Here is a 27846-nt window from a genome sequence, read left to right as displayed (position 1 = left end):
GTAAGCCGCAGCTCGCAAGGCTGGCAATCTTGTCTCTGTCAGAACCTGCCCCAGATAAGAAATCAACAGCCTCCACAACAGAGGGGATCTCTGAGGTCGTGGTTACAAAACGGTCCCTGCGAGACATTTCAGGAGAAACACCAACTGACATTTAGGTCTGAAACGAGGGCTAATATTTGATGCTGGGGATTTTACTTCCTGGTCTGACGGGCCTGCGTAAAGCCACAGTCCTTCATGACACCAGCTACTGTGTACAAGCTGCTCCTCTAGCAGCCGCACCCCAACCCTGCCCCTCTACCAGGAAGCCACCCAGTCACGCACTGAGTCCAATTCTGTGCAGGCCCCCCCACTGAGAGGAAGGGTATTAGATGAACGGACCCAACCCGGTACCATCCAAGAAAGAGCAAGCCTGAAGGCAAAGGGACCATGAGACAGGATATGCTTGCAGAGAGGAAGGTGGTTCTGAATGTGTGTCTGGAGACACTCATGCATACACTACCACCAGCACCATCAAAACACCCAGAGAGTCCACAAGACAGGAAGGGGAGGAACAGCCCCCACGGGTGGCCCTAGGCAGGTTATTCACAACCCTGCATTCTGGCTCCTTCCCTAAAGAATCTCCTGGGAAACTCAGGTACCAAGCCTTGAAAATTTCCAGAGCTTACCACATTCCAAAACCAAAGACACTGCCCTTAACTAGAGGGTATAACCAACTGGCACCCCACCTGAATGTGAGAGGGTTCCCACCAGACCCCACATCCCGTAAGCTTTGGACCCTAACCTCTCTGGCCCTGTGTAATTATAAAGCTGGAGCAGAGCTCAGTGTGGACACAGCAAATGCTCTTAGGTACTCAGATATTACCCTTAATTAGTTACAGGTGTTCTCTAGTTACAGGTGTTCATCCAGAAACTGGCCTTGAGTTTGCTGGTTTGTAACTTAGCATCTTTCATTATTCTCAGCACGGGGTCTTATTCAAGTAACCTACCATTACATGGAAACTAAGCCCTAATGATTTTGAAAGCATCAAATTCCATGTAATAAACCCCTTCCTACTTAAAATATCTGGAATCGTTTCTGTTTTCTATACTAGTCTCAAATGATATAACATACATAATGGCAAAAACCTGGATTTGTTTAAACCTGCATCTCTCTGTCCCTTCTGCTATCTATTGATATTTTTAAAATGTACACCATGTCAGGTGTTACAAGAGCGAATGTATTCCTTTACAGTTTAAAAGAAAATTATAGGTAAAATAAAAATACATTTTGGTTAAAAAAAAAAAGGCAAGGCTGGGCTTCCCTGGTGGCGCAGTGGTTGAGAATCTGCCTGCCATTGCAGGGGACACGGGTTCGAGCCCTGGTCTGGGAAGATCCCACATGCCACGGAGCGGCTGGGCCCGCGAGCCATGGCTGCTGAGCCTGCGCATCCGGAGCCTGTGCTCTGCAACAAGAGAGGCCACGATAGTGAGAGGCCCGTGCACCGCAATGAAGAGTGGCCCCCGCTCGCAGCAACTAGAGAAAGCCCTCGCACAGAAACGAAGACCCAACACAGCTAAAAATAAAAAAATAAATTTATTAAAAAAAAAAAAAAAGCAAGGCAAATGTAACTACCAATAAACTCCTCGCACAACAGTTGATATTAAAAGAGAGCATTCTATAAAATAGCCCATGCCAATTTCAGACACATGGTTTTGTAGACCAGGTTATAACCAGTTCTGCTCAGCAAACCATCCCCTCTACTTCTTTCCTCTTGGTTCAGCTCTGCCTCGGCAATGTCCTCTAGAAGAGACAAGCTGAACCCTTGGACCATCTGGGCACAACTGCCCTTCTCCTCTCTCCACCTCTTCTCATCTTAAATTGTCTCTGCCCTGAGGACCAGTAAGTAGGTTTTGTCTCATGATGCAACTCTGACCAAAAGATAGCAGCTGCCTGGTGCCTTGTGCAGTGGGAAAACATCTGGGGCTCTGTCTGGACAAGAACGAATGCCACTATCAATCCGTAACATTTGCCATGCAAGCTGAGTGGACAATGGGGTTATTTGAGCCTTGACACTTGTCATCCATAACCTAAACTTCCCTGAATCCCAGGCCATCTCTAAGGTCCAAGAGGTAGGAGAGGAAGAGAGTGTACAAGGAATGCTAAGACTTACCCCTCCCCCGCTTCCCTACACAGTCCAGAGCATCTTTCACTGGCCCCTTCATGGCAGGGGGCTGGGCCCTGTTCCAGCACCAAGTCCCCTTGTCTCATTTCTAGCAAGAGTCACAACCTCACAATTCAATTACAACAGAACACCAAGGATCCTAGAGCTAGAAAGACATTTTATGTGGATTTTAAACAAAATTTCTAGGGAGGCAGAGGAACATCCTTGCACATTCTGACACGGTGTTATCCACCCCTCTCCTAGTGATCAGTCCCTTCCTTCTAACCTCTGACCACCCACTCTGGGCCCTTGATTCCCTCCCAATGGTCCCAGAATAGGATGGCACACAGTGCCTGCCATGCAGAGCTGCTGAGACCAGCCTCCTGTGCTCCACTCTGATGAGCTCCCTGCTCCCCCTCTAACAGGGAATCTCCCTTACCTGGTGACTCATCTAGGGAAAAGACCAGGGAATTCCCTGGTGGTCCGGTGGTTAGGACTCTGCGCTTCCACTGCAGGGGGCCGGGTTTGATCTCTGGTCAGGGAACTAAGATTCCGCAAGCTGCACGGTGTGGCCCCCAAAAAGAAAAGAAAAGACCAAACATTCCCGAGAACAAAAAATAATGGGGGTGGGGTGGTGGAGGGGTAGGCGTGAAGTGAATTTTAGGAATTTCTCTAGAGGCTGATTCTTGACCAAGGAAGTCCCCATTTATGAAGAAAGAAGCCATACTCCTCACTCTCACCTCGAAGTTGGAGCCTGGGTGGTGACATACAGTGGGCAGGGAGGTCTCAGGGAAGCCCAGATGTGCTCAGGGCAGGAACAGATCTTACCAGAAAAGAGGATGCTATGTGGACTCCAGTCCTCTCACTCTAGGCCAGAGCTGCACCTCAGTACACCCACCCAACTAGACCTGGGCTTTAACCCCCAATATAGGTAAGCAATACAACACTCCAAGCTGCTCCAGAGCCCCAATACACCACATCTCCAGAAACAGTGCAATGTGTTACTAGGGAGAGATGCAGCCCAAAGCTCAGCATCTGCTCCTGAGGCCATGAGCACTGGGGGGATGTCGGTGAGAACAGGGCATGATCACTGTTTGTACCTGCCTTGGGCAAAGACAGCACCTACTTCTCAGAGCTGGCAGGACAGGCCTTCTCCAGGTCCACAGATGAGCACCAAATTTCTCAACAGCACTGTACAATGCACAGAGACTGGAGTGGGGTTCCCAGGGTGAGAGGCCAGCCACAAGCTGTCTCTAGACTGGAGGGCCTGTGCTCAAGTAGCTCTGCAAACCAGAAACATGGCAGGTAAGATCTTAACTGGGTGAGTGGATCTCTGAGTCTCCATGAAAAATCATGGACAATGTTGTCTTTCAAATGGGACTTAACAAAACCAGAGTACCAAAGAATACCAGCCACACACAGAGGCCTTTCACCTCCGAGAAGCCACTCTGGCTACCAGTCTTCAACATCCTGCCTATGCATCCCACCATATAGGAGAAAGGCCAACCAAGAGAGAGAAGAGACAACTGCTATAGGAAAGCCATGCCCAGAGTCAAGGACCTAAAGTCATTGGCCCAGGGCTTCCATGGTGGCACAGTGGCTAAGAATCCGCCTGCCAATGAAGAGGACACGGGTTCGAGCCCTGGTCCGGGAAGATCCCACATGCCGCGGAGCAACGAAGCCCGTGTGCCACAACTACTGAGCCTGCGCTCTAGAGCTCGCGAGCCACAACTACTGAAGCCCACGCGCCTAGAGCCCGTGCTCTGCAACAAGAGACAACAAAGAGTAGCCCCTGCTCACCGCAACTAGAGAAAGTCCACATGCAGCAACGAAGACCCAATGCAGCCAATGAATGAATGAATAAATAAATAAATAATTCTTAAAAATAAAATAAAAATAAAGCCACTGGCCTGCACTGGACAGGAATCTCAGCCAGAGGGGCCTGGCTGAACCAAACCAGCAGAGTTTCTTCTCCCCTATCCATTCTCAAAAGTGCAGGAAGGGGACTTCCCTGGTGGTCCAGTGGTTGAGACTCCGTGCTCCCAAAGCAGGGGGCCTGGGTTCGATCCCTGGTCAGGGAACTGGATCTCACACGCCACAACTAATCCCGCATGCCCCAACTGAGACCCCAAGCAGCCAAGTAAATAAATAAATAAATAACAAAAGTGCAGGCAGATCCAAAGTCCTCGTATATCACTACTGCCCTCAGGATAAGCCCAAGCTCTCTGGACAAAGCACATAAGGTATTTCTGACCTGGCCCCTGCCTAACTCATGCTCTGTCTTCCACGTCTTTGATGCACTGTTCCTTTCGTCTAGAGCGTCGCTTCTCACTTTGTCCATCTGGAACCCTCCAACCTACCCTTCCAGATTCAGCATCATCACCTCTTATATGAAGCTTTCCCCAGACTCTCAGGTACAGGAGGAAGTCCAACCTCTGGGCCACCCTTGGGTACAGCACACACCATGGATGGGCTTTTCCTACACCAGCCTGTGAGGTCATGTGCACAGGCCTATCTGCCTCCTCTCTAGATAGGCCTCAGGCCTGTGCTCCTGGGGCCCAGGTCTGGGCCTGGGACAAAACAATGGGTGCCTCGCTGTCGTGTGGAGAATTAATGGATGAGCACATTACTGCCTGGCCAAAGGAAGCTGGCTGCAAGTGAAAGGAAAGGCAGGCTGGCTGTGGCCAAAGGGCCACAGGGCCTGGGCCTGAGCACCAGATGCAGAGGAGAGGAGAGCGCCTGCATCCCACCCCTGCAGCTCCATCCAGTGCTCTAGCCCAGGCTTGCTGTTCTTGGGTAGAGCCACTCATCACATGTCAGGAGGCCACCACCGCCGGTGCTGCTGGGATGATGTTACAGTCTATTTTGAGGGTCACACTGGAGCATCTGTCAGCCTAGTCAGCCACACCCTCCATGTGTCATCACTAAGAGCTGGAGACACCCAAAGGTCCATGAACTCTGCCTGAGCATGTCATTTCCCCAGGGACCCTCAGTTTCAGGGCCTCCTTGGCTTCCTAACAAGATCAACCCAGATGCCCTTATCTCCTGGCACCAGTGGCAGGGCTCTGATGTCTCCTCACCCCACCAGATCTGCTCCTGGGGTTCCCAGCTCTGGTGACTCGGCAAATGCAGCTGAAGCCCATCAGTCTAAGCCTTGCTCTTAGCTCAAACATAACCCCTCCTTCTCCAGCTCTCCCTTATATTTGAGGAGTGCCCAGAAAGCCCAGCACCCAGGTGTCAAGCCAGTTACCAACCAGGCTCATTTTAGGCCCAACAGGCCTCACCTGCTGAGAAACTCCTACTCATCCCTCAAAACCATACCCAGGCTCTGCCTCCTCTTGTAGAGAGCCTTTCAGTGGACTCGCTACAGAATAGGCCAGAGGCTCTCTGAGGATAAGGCTGGCCTGTGCAGGCTTTACTGTTGTTCTCCCTGTACCTAGCATGCACCTGGCACACAGAAGGTATGAATCAGTATAACCCTTGAAATGAAACCTTTCTAATTAGACAAGCTTAGTGTGTTCTGCTACAAAAGACATCGTCAGAACAAAGGCCTTTAGGGAAAACAATGACACTGACAACTGGGTTCATAAACACCTTTTACAAAGGAAGCCTGTACTCAAATCTACAGAAAAACAAGTTTACAGATTCAATGGGATGGTAAGTCAGTCAAGCCCAGTGCAGAGCACGTAAGTCAGTCTGGGCCCACTCAGCACTAAGCACCTTTCAGCTCTGTCCCCTAAGAACACTGTGATCCCCTAAGAATCCAACTGGACATTCCCTCACTCTACCCAGGGAAGGAATGCAAAAGGGAAAGGCAGCAGCAGCGTGGACACACGTGTCTGGGATCAGGTGAGGGCATCTGACAAGTTAGGCTACTCCACTGCACCCTAAGCCCCACAGCCAGGGCAGGTCACCAAACATCCCAGGGGCTCAGGGCTCACCCACAAAACAGGTACATCATCATCTGCTCCAGCCACTTTCCAGAGATGCCATGAGGACGGAACTAAATAATACAGGAAAGCTACATAACTGGTTAACACCTGGGTCATGGACCAAACACCTTCAACACTGACGGGAAACAGGAAACAAGCTGATCACTGTCTGCCCTGGAACTGCCCTTGGCCTCCTGAAAACCACACCTGGTCCATCTGGCTATATCTTAGCCACATGGGAAGGCTTTCAGGGATTACATAAAGAGGCCATAGGTGACATTCACACACCTTTCCTCTGACAGTGGCCAACTGAAGCAGGCCACCACAAGCATACATGACCTGGGACCTTTCTAAAACTGAGATTTCCAGGTCAGCTTAACAGCTATATTTACCTCATGTAAAAATGCTGGGAAAGTTGGGAAAAGATGCTCAACTTTCTTTGGATTTGCAGGCAATACCTATAGTAAGGCAATCTAACAAGATACAGGGCCTTTTCCAGCAAGATCCACTTATAACTGAAATGTTAAAAGCCAGGTGAAGGAACCCAGGTCTCCACATTTAAACTGAAATGTAGAGACCTTCTCAAAAACTGTTCTTGTCTTTTATTAGCTCGCTGTTATCTACGATTAAGGACTCTGGAGAAAGTAATCCATTTTCTTCCCTACAAGTTTAGGAAATGCCCCTCCATTTCTTTGGCAATATGAGACTGCAGCACCAACATTTCAGTCTATACTGTAACTATTTTTGCAGTGTTTGTTTTGTTTTAAGAGGCTGTTCTCATTCACACTAGTTCAAACACATTAAATACATGCGCTTTTATCAGATGGTGGAAAGGGAAAATAGAAGATTTAAAGCCCTCCAATAATATAAACTTCCTACCGGTAAATGCTCTATATGGGGATAAAAGTAAAAGATGCAATAGCTTGCCACAATCAGAATTTCAGAATCATAGAATTCTGGGATTACAGGTAGCTTAGATGCTGGCCTAGCTCCCCAGAGTACAGACAAGGAGATCAAAGCCCCATGACCTACCCACAACCACAGAGCCCTGCCCGGCACAGATGTTACAACTTCACTGAAGAAGCAGGCAAAGCTCCAATTCCAGCAGTATTGCCCCCAGCAGAGCCCCTTGGCCAGGCATTTTGCATGTACCACAAGAGGAACAGTCCCTAGGAGAGAGGAAGTATTCTGAATGCTCAAGAACACACATCAGGGTTGGAAGGAAGGTCGCTGGTGGGGTTCACAAACTACCCACACCAGACCTAAGGTCTGATGAGGAAAACCTTTCCAAAGCAGCTAAAATTATGTTATTTCATAACTTAAACACCTGCTTTGTGACAACAGCCAGAAAAAAAGGGAGACTAGGAGAAGAAAAGGAAGAAAAATGAAAAAATCTCCCCTCTGATTTCCTGTATCTGCTTGGATCACCCTAAAATAGGGAGCCTCCCTAATGCTGACTTTAATGAGGACCTTCCTAAAGCTGATCCAACTGGTGTTCAAGTCCCTGGACTGAAAAACAGGTTTATGAGTAGCAAGCTCATCTGATTCTGACCATGTGCATGCTGTTTACCCTAAGATGACAGACCAGTGGCTGCCACAGCTTTGATGAATGCTGCAAAGACTCCACTATCCCTTTGAAGTCTACAAGGGCCTCTACCATGACTAAATGCGATAAAAAGGAACCTTGAATACAGCCAAGAGTGTGAAAGGAGGGAAGTCACAAACACCACACAACAGTGGGGGAACTCCATTCTGGACGCTGATTTGTTAATGTAAACTTGTTATTTGTTTCCCTGACCTGTTGATGTATCTCATTACACTATCACTAAAGAGAAGCCCCTCCTCTATAAAATGTACCTATTTGTCATCAAAAGCTGCTGCTTAGACCAGGCCATGCCCACAGCCAGGTAACAGAGGTATCCGCTATTCAACCCTTTGCAGCCCAGACCAATGCAGCTCAGCAGCTCACACCAGTCACAGGTGTCAACCAGGAGACCTCAAACTCTGACCACAGGGAACAGTTCAGTGTTGGGGGAAAGAATGTGGTCAGGAGGGGCTTACCCATCTCTTCCTTTGCTGACAATCTTCACCTCAAAGTAATAAATGCCACAGGCAGCAGGTATGGGGTGGGTGGCACGCACTGAGGCTGCATCTTTGTGATTTTTGCCATGACCTAATAGAAGAGGGCAAGGAAGAAATTTCAGCAGAAGGAAATGCAAATGGAAGCCTCATTCTTCTCTGCTCCATGGCAACTTCACCCCTCCATGGCCAGAGGAAGCCCTTGCATAGTCCAAGGAATAATTAGAAAACAACTGAGCAAACACATAAACCTCCCACCTTTGGCTCACCTCCTCCTGAGAATAGCAGCTCTGCCTGAGACACTGCCATTCAAACCACAGGAGGGTACATGCAATGTGGGTGCATATGTGAGAGATTCCCTAGTGCTGCTGGCAGACTCTCCAAGATACAGGCAGCCCACTTGGAAGACTAGGGGAGGAAGAGGCAGCCCTGGAAGACGCCCCCACAACTTTAGCGCAGAACCCTAGGCCTTGTCTGGGATGTCTGGCAGGTGAGCAAGCTCATGGGCCTCTGGCTAATGGAGGGGATGTGACCACCCCTTTCTTCAGACACTTATGAAACTAAGCAGTGGTGAAGGGCCTAGCTCGAGTCGGAGGTACCCCAAAACAAGCAGGAAGGCCCTGAGAAGAATGTCCAGCCCAGCACTGGGTTTGGACACCTGCTGCGGTTCTCCTGACATCAGATGTCTCAGGGCAGAGCAGACTAGGCAGTCAATCCTTGGCCTGGTCAGCCCCACCACCCTAGACACCCCGCAGGAACTAAGGCCCAAGCCGGAGCACTCGAGCTGGGTAAGGGACGTGATGGAGCACGGGCTGGGCAGCACACCCACCCCGCAGACGCTCTGGCCTTCTCCCCCTGCGACCAAACAGGCCAATACCTTTGTAGTGGACGCGAAGGTTGCCCTGGGAGAGGCCGATGTAGTTGTACTTGTCCTTGGGGCTCCAGGAACGCGGCAGCGGCGTCTCGTGCTGGTTGACCGCGGGATACAGGCGCTGCAGGCGCCGGCTCAGTTCCTGCTCCCCTGGGGACGGCAGCCCGCATCCAGTGCCCCCGCCGGAGGAGTCTCCAACCTGCAGGTTCCCAGCTCCCAGCTCCGCCGTCGCCGCCGCCATCTTGGAGGGAGCTGCTATTGTGTCACTGGGGGCGGGGAAAAGCGGGACCAGATCCGCCTCTTTCAGCCAATGGCCAGCGAGCCAACCTGGGCCGCAGGGAAACCGAGTCCCAGTCTGGCACCTCTCCTTCGACACCACTATGCCTCGCCACATTTTGGACTCCATTTCCCACAATGCAGAGCTCTCCAGGGGCGGACCAGCTTGGGCTCGTAAGGATCTCTGGGAGATGTAGTACAAACCCGCTCAGCCATAAGCCTGCTCAGCTGAGACACTGGGACACCGAAAACTACAATTCCCGCTGGCAACGCGGCTCCGGCCTCTCAGTTCACCTCCCTCCCCCATGGCCTCTGTTTATCTCCCTGCCTCTGTTCTGGTCGCTAGGATCATATCCGCTATAGTGACTGACTCTGAGGAGACCCTATTCCCGGTTCGAGTCCACCTTTGCTACTTGGCCTTCCTCCCAGCCCGCGGGTGCGGGGCTCGGAGGCGTGGCACAATCCTGACCCCGTCCCCTCCGCTGGGCTGCTGGGACCTGGTCGCCATGGCTACGGGCTGTAAACTACCACAGCTTCCCTGGCCACTGGTGCTGGCTGCCCGGCTGCCCTAGGGTCGTGGACTCCCCGAAGCCGCAGTGCCCCAGCTTCGCGACCACGTTGAGGTAGGCACTGGCCTAACTGAGGGCGGAGAGGAGGCCTTGAGTACTTCCAGAAAGAGAAATGGTACCTGATTCGGACCTCTGCACTTCCTGCCTCTGTCCTTTGGTTTGGGGCTCCAGCCCCACAGGATCAGTGGTGCAGAAACAGTTAGAATCTCAGATGACTTGTCAGCCCAGGAAGGTCGTTATATTCTAGTAAAAGGGCAGGCGCACTTTATCATTAGTAAGAGCCAGCTTTTTCTTATTGAGCGTGTATTATGTGCCAAGTGCTCTATACACCATATTTAACCCTCACAACAACTCTATGAGGTAGTAATATCACTATTTTACAAATAAAGAAATAGAATCCTGAAGAGATCATGTGTCTCACACATGTTTATAAGTGATGGAGCTAGTATTTGAACCCAGCCATGTGAGACCCATACCTGAGATATTAGCCACAAGGATAAACAACCTCTTCACCCACTGGCTTATGACAAAGAAGCATCTCTAAGCAGTCCAAGAACATCCCATGGCCTCAAGGTAGCTCCTGCCTGTCTTCAGGGGTGCAGCATCTGGACACTGCAAATATGATAACAAGCTCCGTTAGCCAGGAAAGCCGCAAAGTATACATATTAAAACAAAAATTTTGGCTAAATACCTTTCTAGCTCTGAGAGCTAAGAGAAGGCTCTTAATTTCTGGGCCTCTGTTTCCATATCTCAAACATGGGAATGACACAGCCCACCTTAAACTGTTGGGAAAATTTAGGCAGCATATATGAAGCTCTCATGACAGCTCTTGCACATAATAGGCATTCAGTAAGTGTTTAATGAATGTACTTTCTCGCTTCTACTCATTCCTAATGCAAAAAACCTGATCTCACCTAAACTCTAATCCCCCATGGTCAGCTGCCTTGACAGAGAAAGCCTAGAAAAGTCAAGAAATTAAATGCCGCCTTGACAGACAAAGCCGAGAAAAGTCACGAAATGAATCACAAAAACCAGACAGCAAGCTTGAGAAAGAGTGTTGTTACCCAACACACGAATGATTTAGGAAACTGCAATCATGTTTGAAAGGGATATGAAACGGACTCAGAAAGAGAATCCCCATGTATTTTAAGAAGGAAGCACAATGTAATTGCTGATGCTGAATTTGGTGACAGTACAAAACATCATTCCTGCCCATATTCTTCATTCACCAGTGTTTAGTGGTGTATAGTATATTGGGCCAAGCTCACTGCTTCCCTTAGAGGAATAGTGTGGGTGTCCTCCTCCAGCTCCCCTTAGAGCAGGGCCAGGATGATGAAGCATGAGCCAGACCTTAGCACTACACGAATGTCAGCAGGACCCTCTAAAAGGGACTTTGAGGGAATTCCCTGGTGGTCCAGTCGTTAGGACACTGCACTCTTACTGCCGAGGGCCTGGGTTCAATCCCTGCTCGGGGAACTAAGATCCCGCAAGCCACACAGTGTACCCAAAAAAATAAATAAAGGGACCTTTGAATTGTGCATTTTCCTGCGGCAGGTTTCCCCTCCCCATTGGCTTTCTCCTTTCAGCCTCACATCCCTGGCACAGTAGATTTGTGGATGGAACTCAGTAGCTTGACTTCACTCAATACCAGGATTTACCCCCTGTCAAACCCACTGCTTGCCAGTAGTTAAATAACTGAGTTTTCTCCACCTTTGAAGTAGAAATATAGATAATCTATTTCCCATTCCTCTCTGAGAATTGGTGTAAAATATTTAATATAATACTAAAGAAGCATCCTAAGCTTTTTGGATAAGTGTATAGACTCTACCAGGTGTTTTAAAATTTATTTATTTTATTTATTTATTTTTGGCTGCGTTGGGTCTTCGTTGCTGCGTGCGGGCTTTCTCTAGTTGCGACGAGCGGGGGCTACTCTTCATTGCGGTGCACAGGCTTCTCATTGCAGTGGCTTCTCTTGTTGTGGAGCACGGGCTCTAGGCACGCAGGCTTCAGTAGTTGCAGCATGCGGGCTCAGTAGTTGTGGTTCGTGGTCTTCAGTAGTTGCAGCATGCGGGCTCAGTAGTTGTGGCTTGCGGGCTCTAGAGCGCAGGCTCAGTAGTTGTGGCGCACAGGCTTAGTTGCTCCACGGCATGTGGGATCTTCCTGGACCAGGGCTCAAACCTGTGTCCCTGCTTTGGCAGGTGGATTCTTAACCACTGCACCACCAGTGAAGCCCCAGATGTTTTTAAAATTAATATTTGCGAATCTGTTTTTGACTACTGTCTCCCTTGGCATTCAAAACTAACATGTTACTGGCCGCTCTCGCCTTTGAGATGGCCCACACTCTGTCTGTGGAGTGTGTTTCTCTCCAAATAAATCCACCTCTTACATATCACTTTGTCTCTCACTGAGTTCTTTCTGAAAAACAACAACAACAACAACAAAAAACTAACATGTTACCTACAGAGATTTTCCATCTGGCAACTTCTCAGGATTTGTAGAGTTCCCCATAGTTTTCTTGCTCACCTTGCCCCATGTGGTAGTTCCAGTAGGAGCAAGAACAGAGTTTAGAAAATTGACTGGTCTTGACAGGAAGGTATGATTTAACCCAGTGAGCAGGTGGGTTGATCTGCTGCATCCTGTCTCAAACCCATAAACATCTGAGCAAAAGCCTTTCCTTTTCCACACCGGCTGCGTATTCGACATGGTTTGCTCACATTTGTTCAGTTTAGAGACAATAGAGAACTGGAGTTTGGTGTGTCACTGCTCCATGAAGTAGGACTGAAGAACCCTGCAGGACAGGGTTTCCCAACTGGGATCACGTCACTGCTCTCAACTTCCCTGGAGTTTGGGTAATCCTTGTCTCAGTTTTATGAACAAGGACACTGAGCTTCAAGAGGTTAAACAGCATACCCAAGGCCACCAGCTAGCAAGGGGAATGAAGACACAAGTCTATCTGGTGGCATAAATCACTCCCACCTGCCGCCACCATGGATTACTGGGATCACTTCTTCCTTTTGTTCCACCTAAGTCTGACTGCCCACAGGCAGCCCTTCCTCTAGACCCCCAAATGCCTTCCTAGCTTGAGCAATGATGGCTCTCCCCAAGAGGCCTAGGAGTTAAAAGTGGTTCTTTATGATCCACTTTTCCCACATCCTGCTGTCACAGTTAATATCTCTGCAGCTCCTTGCCTTTTACAGTTTATTTTTTTTAATGTTTTTTTAAATTAATTAATTTTTAATTTTTTAATTTTTTGGCTACATTGGGTCTTCGTTGCTGCTTGCTGGCTTTTTCTAGTTGTGGCAAGCGGGGGCTACTCTTCATTGAGGTGCGCGGGCTTCTCATTGCCGTGGCTTCTCTTGTTTCAAAGCACGGGCTCTAGGTGTGTGGGCTTCAGTAGTTGTGGCTCGCGGGCTCTAGAGCGCAGGCTCAGTAGTTCTGGCTCACGGGCTTAGTAGCTCTGCGGCATGTGGGATCTTCCTGTACCAGGGCTTGAACCCGTGTCCCCTGCATTGGCAGGTGGATTCTTAACCACTGCGCCACCGAGGAAGTCCCTACAGGTTATTTTTGCATATCTCTTTTACTCTTACTTAAACTTCACAACATTGTGAGATAGAAAATGCAAGAAATGTCTCCACCTCCTTGTGAGGAAACTGGGCTGAAAGAAGTTAAATGACTTGCCCAAGGGGGTCCCTATTGGAAACACAGATGTCAGCCTCTGGGCCCTATCAGCCAGTAAGTAGAGGCTCAAGACTCCCACCCTGGCTCTTGGACACCAGACCCTGTACTTCTTGTCCTATAGCACCTGCTTTTGGTATCACACCCCCAGAATGTGCCTGTCACATGCACGGAACTGTCATCACAGCCACAGCTAAACACTGAAGGGAAGTATAGGCCTGCAGGGTTCTCTGGGTTCATGGTGAGGGTGTCCTGCCACTGCAGGAGTTGTTGAGACTCTAGTGATGAGAAGGTTTCTGGGAATGTGGGAAAATGGTTTGGGCCCCGAGCCAGGAGCTTGCTGGCAGCACCTCTGGGAATCTGGAGGCAGCACTGGGAAGACCCAGAGCCTGGCTCTGAGGGGAAAGGAAGCCATGTCTTGTGGCTCTGGGAAGAGTGGAAGTGTACTTCCCACTCAAGGCTCTGTCACCCACCACTTCCTTCTCCTTCTCTGTGCAGAGCACACTTGCGACCTTTAGGAGCGATCGTAGATGATTCCTTCCTCACAGAAGCCAAGAATACCCAGAAACGCAAGCTTTCTCAGAAACGGAAGACGCTGCTGGTTAGTGGCCGTGTCCTGTTGGAACCCTAAATTTTGATCCCCAGATCCTTTCTGCCTCCCTCTCTGCAACCCAAAAGCACCACCCACCCGAACTATGCCCCACCAAGCGGCTTCTCCCCAGTTAGGGGAGTGTGGCTCAGAGGCCAGGCCCAGCAGGCTCTGGGATGGGGGAACGTGCACACTTGCTGCACCTCACCGGAAAAGGCTTCCCAGACCTCCCCGAGCAGAGAGAGACTCAGCTCCTGCCCACAGATAACCTTCCCCTGCAACGCAGCATTCTGGAGTGGACCTCATTTCTTCATCCAGCCTGCCATGAGCCAGGCATTCTTCTGGGTGCTGGGATGGTCCCACCAGATCTGTCAAGGTCCTTCAGAGCTATGACTATATCTTTTTGTCTTTACAGCCACAGTGCCTGATGTGGTACTTGAGTGGCTGGTATATGTGCACCATAATTGCTGTATGTATGTGAAGACAGTAGTAAAGGATGTTTCTCCATTGTGCTGTTGGCTCTGCACTGGAGGTAGAGACTCTTTACCAGCCTCATGACAGGTTCTCCCTCCATTCATGTTCTTTAAAGTTTTTATATAAAAATGAATGCTGGGGGCCTTTCTCACCTTCTGAGGTGGCCCACACTCTGTGGAGTGTGTTTCTCTCTAAATAAATCCACTTCTTACCTATCACTTTGTCTCTCACTGAATTCTTTCTGCAATGAGACGTCAAGAATCTGAGCTTCATTAAGTCCTGAAACCAGGTGTGTGATCTCAGTTGGAAGACTGTGGGTGTTGGCTGGGTCTTAGCCCCAGCCACAAGGGTTCGAGTCCCAATCAGGGTTTTGACCGGGTTTGAGTCCCGGCCACGTGGGTTCAAGTCTGTATTTGACGTGCACAGTTTCAGCTGGTGACCACGAAGGGACAGTGATAAGCTTATAGCTAGACCAACTCCTGTTCATCATCAACACCGTTGGTGACGTCTTCTGTGCCATCTCTTTGCGACTTCCGGGGAACTAACACCTGGTTGGGAGACTACCTTGGAAGGGATAGCATCTAAAACTATATTTTTGTACTCTGATGCTGTTAAAAAAAAAGTGCTTCATCATCAAGGAGATTCATAGAAAGGCTACGGAAACAATTACAATAGTTCCACATTAAGATGCTGGCTATGTGAGGATTCCAGCCCATACCGACTTAAAACAAGGAGCTGCCCTGCCCCTGGGGCCCCTAGATCAGGCATCCAGAGATTTTTACTCCCTGACAGACAGGGTTGATGCCCCTACTCAGCCTGGAAGCAGTTACAGAAGACAGACTATCGCCCTCTGCTTCCCATAAGAATATGGGAGTAAAATCTCTGAGAGGGGAATGAAACAGGAGGGAAGGGGGCAGGGCACACAACCTTTGAAAGAATGACATAGCCCGAGGACATGACATAAATTGATTAGAACCCAATGGGTCCAAGATGGCGGACAAGTCGAATTCCACTAGACCTTGAGCCTCAGTATATGCTCACATCAGCAAGCTAAATGACATCCACAGGTGCCGTGACAGTTCCAAGACGGACCAAAAGGATCAAAAAGTGGGTGGTGGCCCAATTCCCGGAAATCCTCGGCCCTTCCTAAAATAGCTGGAATACTCCTCCCACTCATTAGCCTATGAAATTACCCACCCCTATGAAAATTAACAAGCCCATACCCTGGTGCCTTTCTTACCTTCTGAGATGGCCCACACTCTGTCTGTGTAGTGTGTTTCTCTCTAAATAAATCCACTTCTTACCTAAAATAAATAAATAAAAATTAAAAAAAAATAAAAATGAATGCTGGGGAATTCCCTGGCAGTACAGTGGTTAGGACTGCACACTTCCACTATAGGGGGCACAGGTTCCATCCCCGGTCTGGGAGCTAAGATCCACATTCCTGCATGCCACGTGGCGTGGCAAAAAAAAAAAAAAAAAAAAAGGAAGCATATTCTTCCCTGAAGTTAAAAAAAAATACTGTGTTATTAAGATTTGGGGGCTTTTGTTGATATGATCATAAGATTGTTATTACTATTTAACAAGCAAAGAGCCATTGTCCAAATCTTACAGGTGAAAAAACACATCTGAGCAAATTTATAACTCCAGCTCACAGTGCAGAACTGTGGGCTGTGGTGGTTTTCTTTGTGCGAGTATGTCTTGTCTGGAGGATCTGGGGACACATGAGCTGTACACTTTGTGAGGCTGGGCACTTCAAACATGGGGACCCTGACATCAGGGAGGGAAAGGGGCATGTAGACTCTAAGCGGAGACCAAGCACAGCCACAGTCCCGAAAGATCCGATTACTTGGGGCGCCTGCTCCCCGTCCCCCTCAGCTGCCACCTACTCAGTGGACCTGGGGCCAGGCTCTTTCACTCCCTTTCTCCTGCGCGGCGGCAGTAACACCGTTCTCAACCACCAGAGGACGCTGTTGCCTCCTGCCGCCCCCGACCCCCGGGGCCGCCCTTCCCGTTTTCACCTGCAGGGGGAAGCAGAGAGCACGGAGCTCCCGGGAACGCCGCCTCCCAACCACCCGCTTGTGGAGGCCTTACCAGCTGTTAACAACCAGGACAAGAAAGCAGCATATGCCCAGCAATCAAAGTAGGGTGACTTTTTTCTCTTTACAGAAACGGCAGACAGAGCACGAAGATGGGCCTTTTTTATTTTTTAAGTCTCCCAAAATAAGCTAAATTAAGCTTTATTTCTATGACTAAACTGGTTTTGTCTGCTCAGGAAATTTTCAAGGCTAGTCTCCCTTTGTTTTTGTTCTTGTTTTTTGGTTGTTTGTTTGTTTTTAACTGAAGTCTGGTTAATTTACAATGTTGTCTTAGTTTTAAGTGTACAGAAAAGTAATTCAGCTTTACATATATAATATATATATTCTTTTTCAGGTTCTTTTCCACTATAGGTTATTACAAGATATTGAATATAGTTCCCTGTGCTATACAGTAGGTCCCTGTTGTTTAGCAGTTTTATATATAGTAGTGTGTATATGTTAATCCCAAACTCCTAATTTATCTCCCCCACACCCACCCCTCTATCCCATTTGGTAACCATAAGTTTGTTTTCTGTACCTGTGAGCCTATTTATGTTTTGTAAATAAGTTAATTTGTATCATTTTAAATTTTTATTTTATTTTATTTTTATAAATTTATTTATTTATTTTTGGCTGCATTGGGTCTTTGTTGCTGTGCGGGCTTTCTCTAGTTGCGGTGAGCGGGGGCTACTCGTCCTTGTGGTGCGTGGGCTTCTCATCGCCGTGGCTTCTGTTGTTGCAGAGCACGGGCTCTAGGGTGCATGGGCTTCAGTAGTTGTGGCATGCAGGCTCAGCAGTTGTGGCGCACGGGCTTAGTTGCTCCGCGGCATGTGGGATCTTCCCAGACCAAGGCTCGAACCCGTGTCCCCTGCTTTGGCAGGCGGATTCTTAACCACTGCCCCACCAGGGAAGCCCTGTATCATTTTTTTGGATTCCACATATAAGTGATATTATATATTTGTCTTTCTCTGACTTACTTCATTAATATGATAGTCTCTAGGTCCATCCGTGTTGCTGCAAACGGCATTATTGCATTCTCTTTTATGACTGAGAGTAGTATTCCATTGTATATATGTACCACATCTTCTTTAGCCATTCATCTGTTGATCAACACTCAGGTTGCTTCCATGTCTTAGCTATTGTAAATAGTGCTGCTATGAACATTGGGGTGCATGTATCTTTTCGAATTACAATTTTCTCTGGAAATATGCCCAGGAGCAGGATCATATGGTAAATCTATTTTTAGTTTTTTAAAAAAACCTCCATACTGTTCTCCATAGTGGCTGCACCAATTACATTCCTACCAGCAGTGTAGGAGGGTTCCTTTTTCTCCACACCCTCTCCAGCATTTATTATTTGTAGACTTTTTAATCATGGCCATTCTGACTGGTGTGAGGTGATACCTCATTGTAGTTTTGATTTGCATTTCTCTAATAATTAACGATATTGAGCATCTTTTCATGTGCTTGTTGGCCTGGCCTCTTGAAAATGTGAAAAACTTATCATTAACTGACCAGGTTAGGTGCTTCTTTGACAACTTCCCAGGTGTCTTCCAGGGTTACTTTGTCCTTTTATAAAAATCACATCAATTTTAATAGTCTTTCAAAAAAACTTTTTCTGTCTTGATTTTTAAGTTTGGCTTCTCATGTTTCCAGTTTATCTATTTCTACTTTTATTTCCTATGTTTAAAATTTTTATTATGATATTTTTTTCCTTTTCAGGCAACCACAGGCTTGAGGCTTTCTTTCCTAATAGTGAAAGGATTTTATTTTATTTTTTTACATCTTTATTGTAGTGTAAGTGCTTTACAATGTTGTGTTAGTTTCTGCTGTATAACAAAGTGAATCAGCTATATGTATACAAATATCCCCATATCCCCTCCCTCTTGCACGTCCCTCCCACCCTCCCTATCCCACCCCTCTAGGTGGTCACAAAGCACTGAGCTGATTTCCCTGTGCCATGCAGCTGCTTCCCACTAGCTAGCTATTTTATATTTGGTAGTGTACATACGTTAATACTACTCTCTCACTTCGTCCCAGCTTACCCTTCCCCCCTCCCCGTGTCCTCAAGTCCATTCTCTATGTCTGCGTCTTTATTCCTGTCCTGCCCCTAGGTTCATCAGAACGATTGATTGATTGATTGATTGGCTGCGTTGGGTCTTCATTGCTGCACGCAGGCTTTCTCTAGTTGTGGCGAGTGGGGGCTACTCCTCGTTGTGGTGCGCAGGCTTCTCATTGCGGTGGCTTCTCTTGTTGAGGAGCACAGGCTCTAGGTGTGCGGGCTTCAGTAGTTGTGTCTCACGGGCTCTAGAGCGCAGACTCAGTAGTTGTGGCACACGGGCTTAGTTGCTCCGCGGCATTGGGATCTTCCTGGACCAGGGCTCGAACCCGTGTCCCCTGCATTGGCAGGCGGATTCTTAACCACTGCGCCACCAAGGAAGCCCCAACCATTTATTTTTAGATAGTGAAAGGATTTTAAGCAATTAAAAACTTGTGAGTGCTTTTCTGATCATATCCCAAACATTTTGAACATGTAATTTTAACATTTCTATAACATGTTATATTTTTACTTTAAGTAATAAATGGGTCGGGAAAAATATTAATTTATTTTTAAATTTCTGTAAATGGTTAAGTGTTTTAGAGGTATGTTTATATTATCAGTTCTTATTTCATTGTATTATATCAGGAAATGCAAGGTATACAGTTTCTCATTTAAAAATGTGTTAACACCTTATCTGTGGCCTACGATTAGTTTTTTGTATACATTAAAAGATTGTCCTTCTTTATTTCCAATTATGTATAAATCTACTCACCTGTCATTATCAACTGTATTACTGTTAGTATTTGTCTTTTACCTTTCTCTGCTTGAGGTAGCTTATTTTGATAGGAGGGCTTTAAACTCTTTACAATTCTGTTTCATCATCTCTCTTTCCCCCCCTATGTTTTTATCTATTCAACAAATATTTGTTGGTTCCCACTGTGTGCCAGGCACTGTGGATACAGTGGTAAACAAGACAGACAAAGTCTGTGTTTCTGAGAGAAGATGGGGATGTGATGATGGGGAAGTGTGGGCGCTGGGATTGGGAAGAGTATCAAGGAGAACCCCTGAGATGCTAAGGTTGAATAGTCAAGCTGGAGCATTCTGGACCCAGGAAAAGCATGTGTGAACATATACACCCAATAAGTAGTGTTTTCATTTTTATTATGCCTTGCATCCAGCTAAATTATTGTGCTCCCTTAAATATTTATTCCACAATATTTGCTGAGTGTTACTTAAGACTATGAAGAGTGTTAACACAACATTGTAAATCAACTATACTTCAATTAGAAAAAAAAAAAAGACTATGAAGAGTGTGAAGTATGATGCCATCAGTTCTGGAAGTACAGAGATAGGGTCAACCTAGACCCTTGCAAGAGGCTGGAGTCCTCCCTGGGACCTAGCAACAAGGCTTACTACGTACTTTCCAAAATATTTAGGGAAAGGATTAATGACTGCAAGATTGAGAAAAAATAGGTAGAACTAATAGAATGCAAAGAAGAGCCCAAGGAAACAGTGGCATTTTCCACATTAAGAGGGTCAGAATCCAGTTACCATTAGCCTGGAAGGACTCCTAGAACCTGGATGTGTGGGACATGGGTGGTAGGCCTAGTCTCTCTCCATCTCAGAAGAACCTGGAAGCTGGGCTCAGGGCCTTCCACAGAGGAGGCTTTAATACTGAATTCAATAATTCAATGTTCTTTTAAACTTCAAAGTAACTTATGTGCATTGTAGAAAAATTTGAAAAATACACGATTACAGACACATAAGCACCCGTGGGCCTATCACTGGAGAATAATTACTGATAACCTTTTGGATTATTTCCTCCATCTTTTCTGGTTTTTCATCTTACCTGGTTGTGCTTATTCTCTAATTTCAGGCTTTACTTAACCCTTAGAGATATAGTGCATGTTAAGCCTCTTTGTAAACATTTCATGCCTGTATAAGAATCTTCTGTTTTTAGACACTTAGCAGTTTTCTGACTTTTTCATAGTCACAAGTAAGGCTTTGAGGACTGCCCTTAGGCATGAAGCTGCTGCTTCATCTCTGTCCCCTCTGCACTGGCCAGCCCAGACCTCAGCCTCAGCCAGCCTGCCCTCCTTGGGCATTGGCCCCTGTTCATAGCCCTTCAAAACTCCTGCTGTTTCCCTGAGGTATTGGCGCTACCCAGGCAGTCTTTGTGCACCCCGCCCCACCTCCCCTGACACATCACTCTCTTCCAGAGTGACCTCAGCTCCTCCCATGAAGTCACTCAAGCTTTACTGAAATCACTGACATCATCACTTCCTCCTCTAAGAGGACCAGCCTCCCCTGGCACCCTCCAGTCAGGGCCCCAACACTCCTGTGACCTGCATCAGCTTCAGTTACTACCTGCTTATCAGTTCATTTGTCATCCCACTTCCATCATACCCCCAGCTTCCTTCATGTCCCAGAACCCAGCAGCGGCTGGCATGTGCTATGGACCCAGAAATGTTTGATGAACAAATGAATGACTGAATGGATGAACCCTAGAAGTAGGCTTCGCTGGGTAAGAGAGTCATTTTTTTCTCTCATGTTTTGAGTATTTCATAAAAAGTTGAAAAAACAAGCTCATAAATACTACTACCCCGTACCCCTGCTCAAGGTTCAAAATGAGATCCCACTACTTCAGGGCCCTACCACCTCTCCCCTCCCCCTCTCCCAGGGGGTAGAGCCTAGTCTCCTCCCCGGGGTCCACAGGTCACCCTGCTGCATCTCTGCAGTCCTGCCTGAGAGTCCAGGCTTGAGGCTGGGCCTGCCCTCCCCTGTCTCTCTTTAGCTGGACTGTGCTGTGGGGGCAAGAGATGGTCCCAGTAAGTACTCATATCTGTTTTCATAGCATAGGTATTCAATACTCACTGACAAACCTACAGAAGAGAACTCACCTTTACTGAGCTCCTAGAAGGTGCCTGAGTCTGTGTAAACCACTCTCTATTCTTTCTCGTTGCATTCTCACATCAATACAATGCAATGGGGAGCACAACCATTCCCATTTTACAGATGCAAAGACTGAGGCTCAGACTGTGGCCACATAACCAATGAGGGGGCCCTAGGGTTTAATCTAATCCCTCTCTAACTCTAAGGACCACAGTCTTAATTATGAACCATATTAAGAGATGTTGGGGGGGGAACCCAGGAGTGGAGGAGGAGCCTGGAGAGGAACATCAGGAAGGGGAGCAATATTGTCATGGTAACCCCACCTGTCCCTTCTTATAGTCCTGTCCGTTCTCCATCGGTGGCCACCTGTCCCCAAGGCCCACATACATCAGTGACCAGACCATTCTGCATAATCGAAAGCCCTGTTCAGATGACTACCGGAAGCGAGTAGGGTAAACCAGGGTTAGCCTGATGGTGGACGGACTGGGCCCAGAAACAGTGCAGGGGTGTTGCTGCCCCAGACCCAGGGCACAAGGGCCTGGTGGGGTGTCCATCACATCTCAGTCCACCACTCCCTGCAGTAGCTGGCAGCAGCAGCCCCTGGGCACTACCAAGCCAAGGTACCTAGAGCAACTAGAGAACTACCTACGCAAGGAGCTCCTCCTGCTGGACCTGGGCACAGATTCTGCCCAGGAGCTAAGGCTGCAGGTCAGAGCCACAGAATAACTGGGGGGAGGGCAGGGGCAGGGCTGGGAAGAAACCTTACTCACCAGGACTAGGCACTTCAGACATTCAGGTGAGACCAGCCTTTCCCAGCTCTCTTGGGTTCCCCTTCCTGGTAAGAGAAACTTGTTCTCTAACAAAGCCAGTGAGCAGGCAAGTCTACCAGCATGGAACCAAAACTCTCCTGAGGGTTGGGTTTCTTTACCTGAGTCAGGTGGCCTGAATGCTGACTCCAGTCGCTTCTGTGATCCCCAGCACCGACCTTGGGTCACTGGGTATCAGTGAATGGAGCCTAAATCCCGGCAGTTGGGCAAGCAGGGGTCATACAATGTCTACCAGCCCAGTAACAACAGCCCCAAGCTTGAGGAACTTAGCCAGCTACAGAGAGAAATCTAGATGTAACCTAGATTCTGATGCATATTAGGGAAGGAATCACCCAATCCCTGCTCAGATGGAAATGATGACTGGGAATCCCTCACTTCTGACTTAGTCACTGACAGAAGCATTTGCTGAGCACTGTCTGTGTGCCAGGCTCTGAGTGGGGCCTTAGATATGGTCTCACAAGCTAAAGGAACCTCGCCAACAAAGAAGCAGAAGCTCAGAGAAGGCATCCGGCTATGCAGTAGTGGAGCTAGGATTCAAACTCAGGGCTGGTTCGGGAGCCTGTGCTCATTCCAATACACAGTGTTGCCTCCGAAAGCTTCCTGTGTGTCTGAGTGGGACAGGAAACCATACCTCTACTTGGAAGCTAGAGCCTTAGACCTTCTCCTGCCCCCACAGAGCTGTAAGATGGGGAGGGGTGCTGGTAAGAGGCCAGCTGAAGCACAGTGCATGGAGGAGGCTGGCTGCCTGGAGAGCCAGAGGGGGCTCAGGTAGAGAGGGGGAGGTCCTGACCCAGGTCGTCTGCCAGGTCTCAGAGACAGCACCAGGAGAGGTCACCAGAGAGCAGCTGAGAGGGATGGAGCCGCCCCTCAGCTCCCTGACTGTGAGAGACCCCAGTGGTGCCTGTGGCATTTATTTGAATGTGAGTTGCCTGGCAGCTTCATGCTAGAACACTTCTAATCCAAGCAAAGAAAAACTTAGGTCCCACTGAGAGTGGCAGCTATAGGCCAGGAGGTGACAGTTTCCCTTTTCTTGCCAGCCTTACAGAGAAATCTTTGAATTTTTCATAGAGGACTTCAAAACATACAAGCCATTGCTATCCTCCATCAAGAATGCATATGAGGTGATTCTGGGTAAGACTGCAGCCTCCCTGCCTGGCCCCAGCCTGGAAGAGGCAGAGAGGATCCTAGTCTGACCTTCTGGGTTCTGCAGCAGGGCTGGGGCAGCTACAAACTGGGCTTTGAGGTCACCAAGCCCCCCTTAGCCTTTTTGCTTACACTGTCATGTGATAGGGCACCCCAGGGCAACTGACTACCTCCCATTCTTGGGAAGCATGGTGGGGCAGTATCTGTGGGAAATAGAGCATCTTTTCTATTGACAGTGAAGCCCAGAAGGGAGGGTGTACCCCTGGGAAGTGAGGGGGCTTCCCTCACCAGGCTCAGGAGGTGCTGGGCATGGTGCAGCTGCAGGACTAAAGGCCGTATGGGTAAAGGGCATAGGTGAGACCCTGGTCCTCATCGGGACTCTGCCCCTGGTTTAAAAGCAAGTGCAAGAAGGACTTAAGCAGGAGCTATGCTTTGAACAGGCATGTATAGACTCCTCGAGTTTGCAAGGGACACAGCCACTCACTGCGACCTCAGGATCAGTGTCTCCTGGTTGTTTGTCCTCCATGGCCCCAAAGGGACTCTCCCACCTGTCCCTGCTTAGCCGACCAGAGGGAGAAGATTCGGGCTCTGGAGCCCCTGAAGGCGAAGCTTGTCACTGTGAATGAGGACTGCAACGAGAGGATCCTGGCCATGAGGGCTAAGGAGAGAGATGAAATCTCCATGCTGAAGAAAGAGAAGATGAATTTGCTAAAACTCATTGATAAGAAGAATGAGAAGATCTCATTGCAGAGTGAGGTGAAAGGGAGTAATATGGTGACCAACTCCCTCAATTCCTCCCACTCCCACCCCAGGGGTGACCTTCAGGCCTTCAGCCCTGGGGTGACCCCCTAGCTCTCTCCACCCTTCTGCCTGGAATGATACACAGAGCCACCACCTCCCCCCATACCCCTCTCTCCACATGCTGCCCTCCTCCTCAGCTCAGCACTGGCTTGGTATGGCCCCAAATGCCAGCAGAGTCCCGCTCCTTGGCTGCCAGATTTTCTCCACAGGAGGAAGCTTCGGCACTTTGCTGGATTCTCAGGAATGACCAGTCTCCTCCTCCTTCTACCTTTCTTGTTCTTTTCCCAACAGGTGACCAAACTGAGGAAGAACTTGGCTGAGGAGTATCTGCGCTACCTCAGCGAGCAAGATGCCCGTAAGATCCTTATTGCAGACCTGAATGAGCTACGGTACCAGCGGGAAGACATGTCACTAGCCCAGTCCCCAGGTAAGCCCAAGGTGGGTTTCTCTACCCTGAAGAGGCGCTGGAGAGGAGTCTGGCTCTCACCACTCCTATTCATTCAACTCTCCTATTATCTGCTCATTCACGATGGGAGATGTTCCTGCTGCCACCTGGGTCTGTGGATCTTCTGAGCTGGCCTGAGAATCATAGACTTGTTTACGAAGGAAACAATCACTGGCAGCTGAAGCAGCCTAGACTCCCTAAGGGCAGGACAGGCCTGGTACTCCACATCCTGGGCTTCTCTATTTAAGCTCAAAGCCCTATGCTCGTAGCACTGTGGAAAGACTCAGGGGTTCCCAAGCTGGGAGAGCAGGAAGACCTGGGACATGCCCCAAGGGACACTCAACCCTGCCCTGGGCTACAGGCACCAGAGGCAGGGTGACATGAGCTGGCGGGCCCCCTGGCAGGTGTCTGGGAGGAGGACCCTGTGAAGTTAACAGTGGCTCTGAAGATGGCCCGGCAAGACTGACCCGCAGGCAGATGGAACTCAACACCATGAAGGCCAACTTTGGAGACGTGGTGCCCAGAAGGGACTTTGAAATGCAGGAGAAGACCCTCAAGGATCTGCAGGAGCAGGTGCTGGTGGGCAGGCAGGGTAGCGAAGGGCCATGCAGGTGAGTAGCAAGGACCAATCACCCTGCCCACAGCTGGACAGCCTGAGAGACGACTATGAAGAGTTCTGCAAGGAGCACAAGATGCTGTTGCAGTTGCACACGAGCTGAAGGAGCAGGACCAGTTTTACTCCGAGCTGCAGGAGATCCAGCGCACGGCCATACCGCGGCCAGACTGGTCCAAGTGTGAAGGTAATGCTGGCCATGGGAGCCCTAGGGACTGCTCAAGTGCGTGGTCTGGACTCCAGCTCCCTCTCCCCACCTGCAGATGTGGTGGCTGGAGGACGAGATCGCTGGCAAATGCTGGCCGAGGGCAAGAACAGCGACCAGCTGGTGGATGTGCTCCTGGAGATTGGCGAGGGGCTGCTCCAGGAGAAAGACTTCTTCCCTGGTCTGGTAGGGGAGTCTCTGGGCTCAAGAGGCTTGGGGCCAGAGTCAGAATGGCCAGAAGTCTTCTTGCTGCTGAGAAGTCCCTGGGCTCAGGAGGCTTGGGGCCAGAGTCAGAATGGCCAGCAAGTCTTCTTGCTGCTGAGAAGACTTGAGGTTCTGGGGGAACTATCTGGGGCTCTGCCCTGCTTGCTGGTGGGGCTACAGAGGGGCCCAGAGATAAGCTGACATGGTTCCATACAGGGTTATGGGGAATCCATCCCCCCTTTCCTTCGGTTTGATGGTGTCATGCAGAACAAGAAGCCAACCAAGAAGGATGTGGTAAACCTCCTCAAGGATGCCTGGAAGGAACGTATCACTGAGGAGCAGGTCAGATCTCTCTAGCCATTTTGGCCTGGTGTGGCTGCCTGAGTCCTCTGGTGCATGGGGGGGTGGGGGTGTCCCTCAAGGTGCTAGGGAACAGGGAGGAGGGCCAACAGACGTGGGGCAGGCGGACCAAGCAGTCTTCCCCCTACCCTGCAGAAGTTCCCAGATTTCTTCTTCAATTTCCTGGAGCGTCGCTTTGGGTCTGGTGATGCCATGGCCTGGGCTTACACCATTTTTTAATATACCAAGCTCTTCCACTCCAATGAGGTCATGAGTCAGTTCTATGCAATCCTGATGGGAAAGGTAAGCTTGGGCCTGGCCCTCCACCCTTTGTCTCCGGCATAGGCCAGCTCTATCCCCACCCCTCTAGGAAACAGCAAGATGGTCAACGCTTCCCCCCTAGAGGAAAGAGAGTGTGTACATCAAGCAGAAGGAGACAATAGCACAGCTGCTGAAGGAGATGACCAGTGCTGACAGCCAGAACGAGGGGCTACTAACCATGGCGCAGTTAAGGTGCGAGACCAGTTGGCCACCCCGAACTTCAGCCCAGCATGACCTCTGGCCAAGCTCCTAGCTGTGCAGGGGGAAGGGGAGCCTGGTGGGAAAAGGCCAGACTCAGTGCATTCTGCCCTTTTGAGCACCAGTGGGGCTGGCAGAGGGGTGCGGGGAGATGGGTAGGCAGGCATCAGCCAGGCCTGTCAGCCCTCGTGTCTCCCTACAGCACTGCCCCCAAGAGTACCTTCCCCTTCAAGAAGGACGAGAGAATTCAGGAGCTGATGGAGGCAGGGGGCTGGCATCCCAGCAGCAGCAATGCAGACTTGCTCAACTACTGCGTATTATTTATGGAGGTGGGTTGGGGCCCAGGAACTTGCCCAGTCCTGCCCTAGCCTCTGCTGGACCCTAGCCCGTGTACTCTCACCCTGCCTTGTGGCCCCTTCCCAGGACAAGGAGGGCCAGAGCGTGCCCTTTGTACAAAAGCTGTGGGAACAGTACATGGATGAAAAGGATGAATACTTACAGGAGTTAAAGCAGGAGCTGGACCTGGAACTGTGAGTGACCCTGGGGACCTCAGGCTCACTTAGTCATAGGCAAGTCCTACAGGCTGGGCCACAGAGTAGCACCTCAAGCCCCAGGTCTCCCTATGCACCGAGCTTGCTGCTGGGCACTACATACTGCTCAAGCCTGGGAGAGGGCATCTTGGGGTCTGAGGTACAGAGAGGACAGTCAAGGTCTATCTCTCTCTTTCTTTGTGGGGGCAGCCACGATGAGGTGACCCTACCCAAGGTACGTGAGGCCTTGATGAACACTGATCCCAGCCTGGACAAGCAGACCCTAAACAGCTATTTGAGCCAGGCCTTCCAGCTCCCCATGACAGAACTGCCAGAAGAGGGCGAGGAAAAGGAAGAAGGCATTGTGATAAGGCTCCAGGCTGCACTGGAACAGCTTCAGATGAGTGATGTTAGGCGTATGGGGCCCTGAGAGCAGGAACCTGCAAGCTGAGGCCACTGTGGGCAGCCTGAGTGCTCCCGTGCTGCTAACCTCTGACTGTTGTTATAAAATTGTTTGTCTGAACCCATGCTATTCTCTAGGTTATGCTGGGGAGTCAAGTTATGAAGGGTGGTTGGTCGCTGCTTGGCTGGTCCCAGAACATGC

The 27846-nt window shown here is 49.3% G+C and overlaps 2 protein-coding genes across 4 annotated transcripts in view; one reads left to right on the top strand and one right to left on the bottom strand.

The window, feature by feature from the left end:
* Positions 1-10103, bottom strand: part of RANBP10 (RAN binding protein 10) — a 67039-nt gene extending 56936 nt beyond the window's left edge. The window contains exons 1-3 of one of the 3 annotated variants that reach the window (XM_027119543.1): positions 9988-10103; positions 9030-9289; positions 8135-8246 (exon numbers count right to left, since the gene is read on the bottom strand). In XM_027119543.1, the coding sequence (XP_026975344.1) occupies positions 8135-8246; positions 9030-9264 (347 nt within the window). In that variant the 5' untranslated portion in view covers positions 9265-9289; positions 9988-10103. Of the gene's footprint in view, positions 1-8134; positions 8247-9029; positions 9290-9987 lie in introns of those variants that run through there. The other 2 variants (XM_027119542.1, XM_027119544.1) reach the window with 2 other exon arrangements.
* TSNAXIP1 (translin associated factor X interacting protein 1) lies at positions 9662-27740 on the top strand. The gene is given in 14 exon segments (XM_027119570.1): positions 9662-9922; positions 14042-14144; positions 24149-24342; positions 24679-24814; positions 25237-25293; positions 25296-25405; positions 25584-25632; positions 25709-25836; positions 26071-26196; positions 26350-26496; positions 26597-26706; positions 26915-27041; positions 27136-27242; positions 27453-27740. Coding segments are annotated over 14 exon segments (1752 nt in total). The 5' UTR covers positions 9662-9805; the 3' UTR covers positions 27694-27740.
* The last annotated feature ends 106 nt before the right edge of the window (positions 27741-27846 follow it).

The sequence above is a fragment of the Aethalodelphis obliquidens genome, unplaced genomic scaffold, assembly GCF_003676395.1.
Source record: "Aethalodelphis obliquidens isolate GAN/ISIS:26980383/991018 unplaced genomic scaffold, ASM367639v1 scaffold20, whole genome shotgun sequence".
NCBI lineage: Eukaryota > Metazoa > Chordata > Mammalia > Artiodactyla > Delphinidae > Aethalodelphis > Aethalodelphis obliquidens.
Note: the sequence above shows the minus strand (reverse complement) of the source record. Positions and strands in the feature narration are given on the sequence as shown.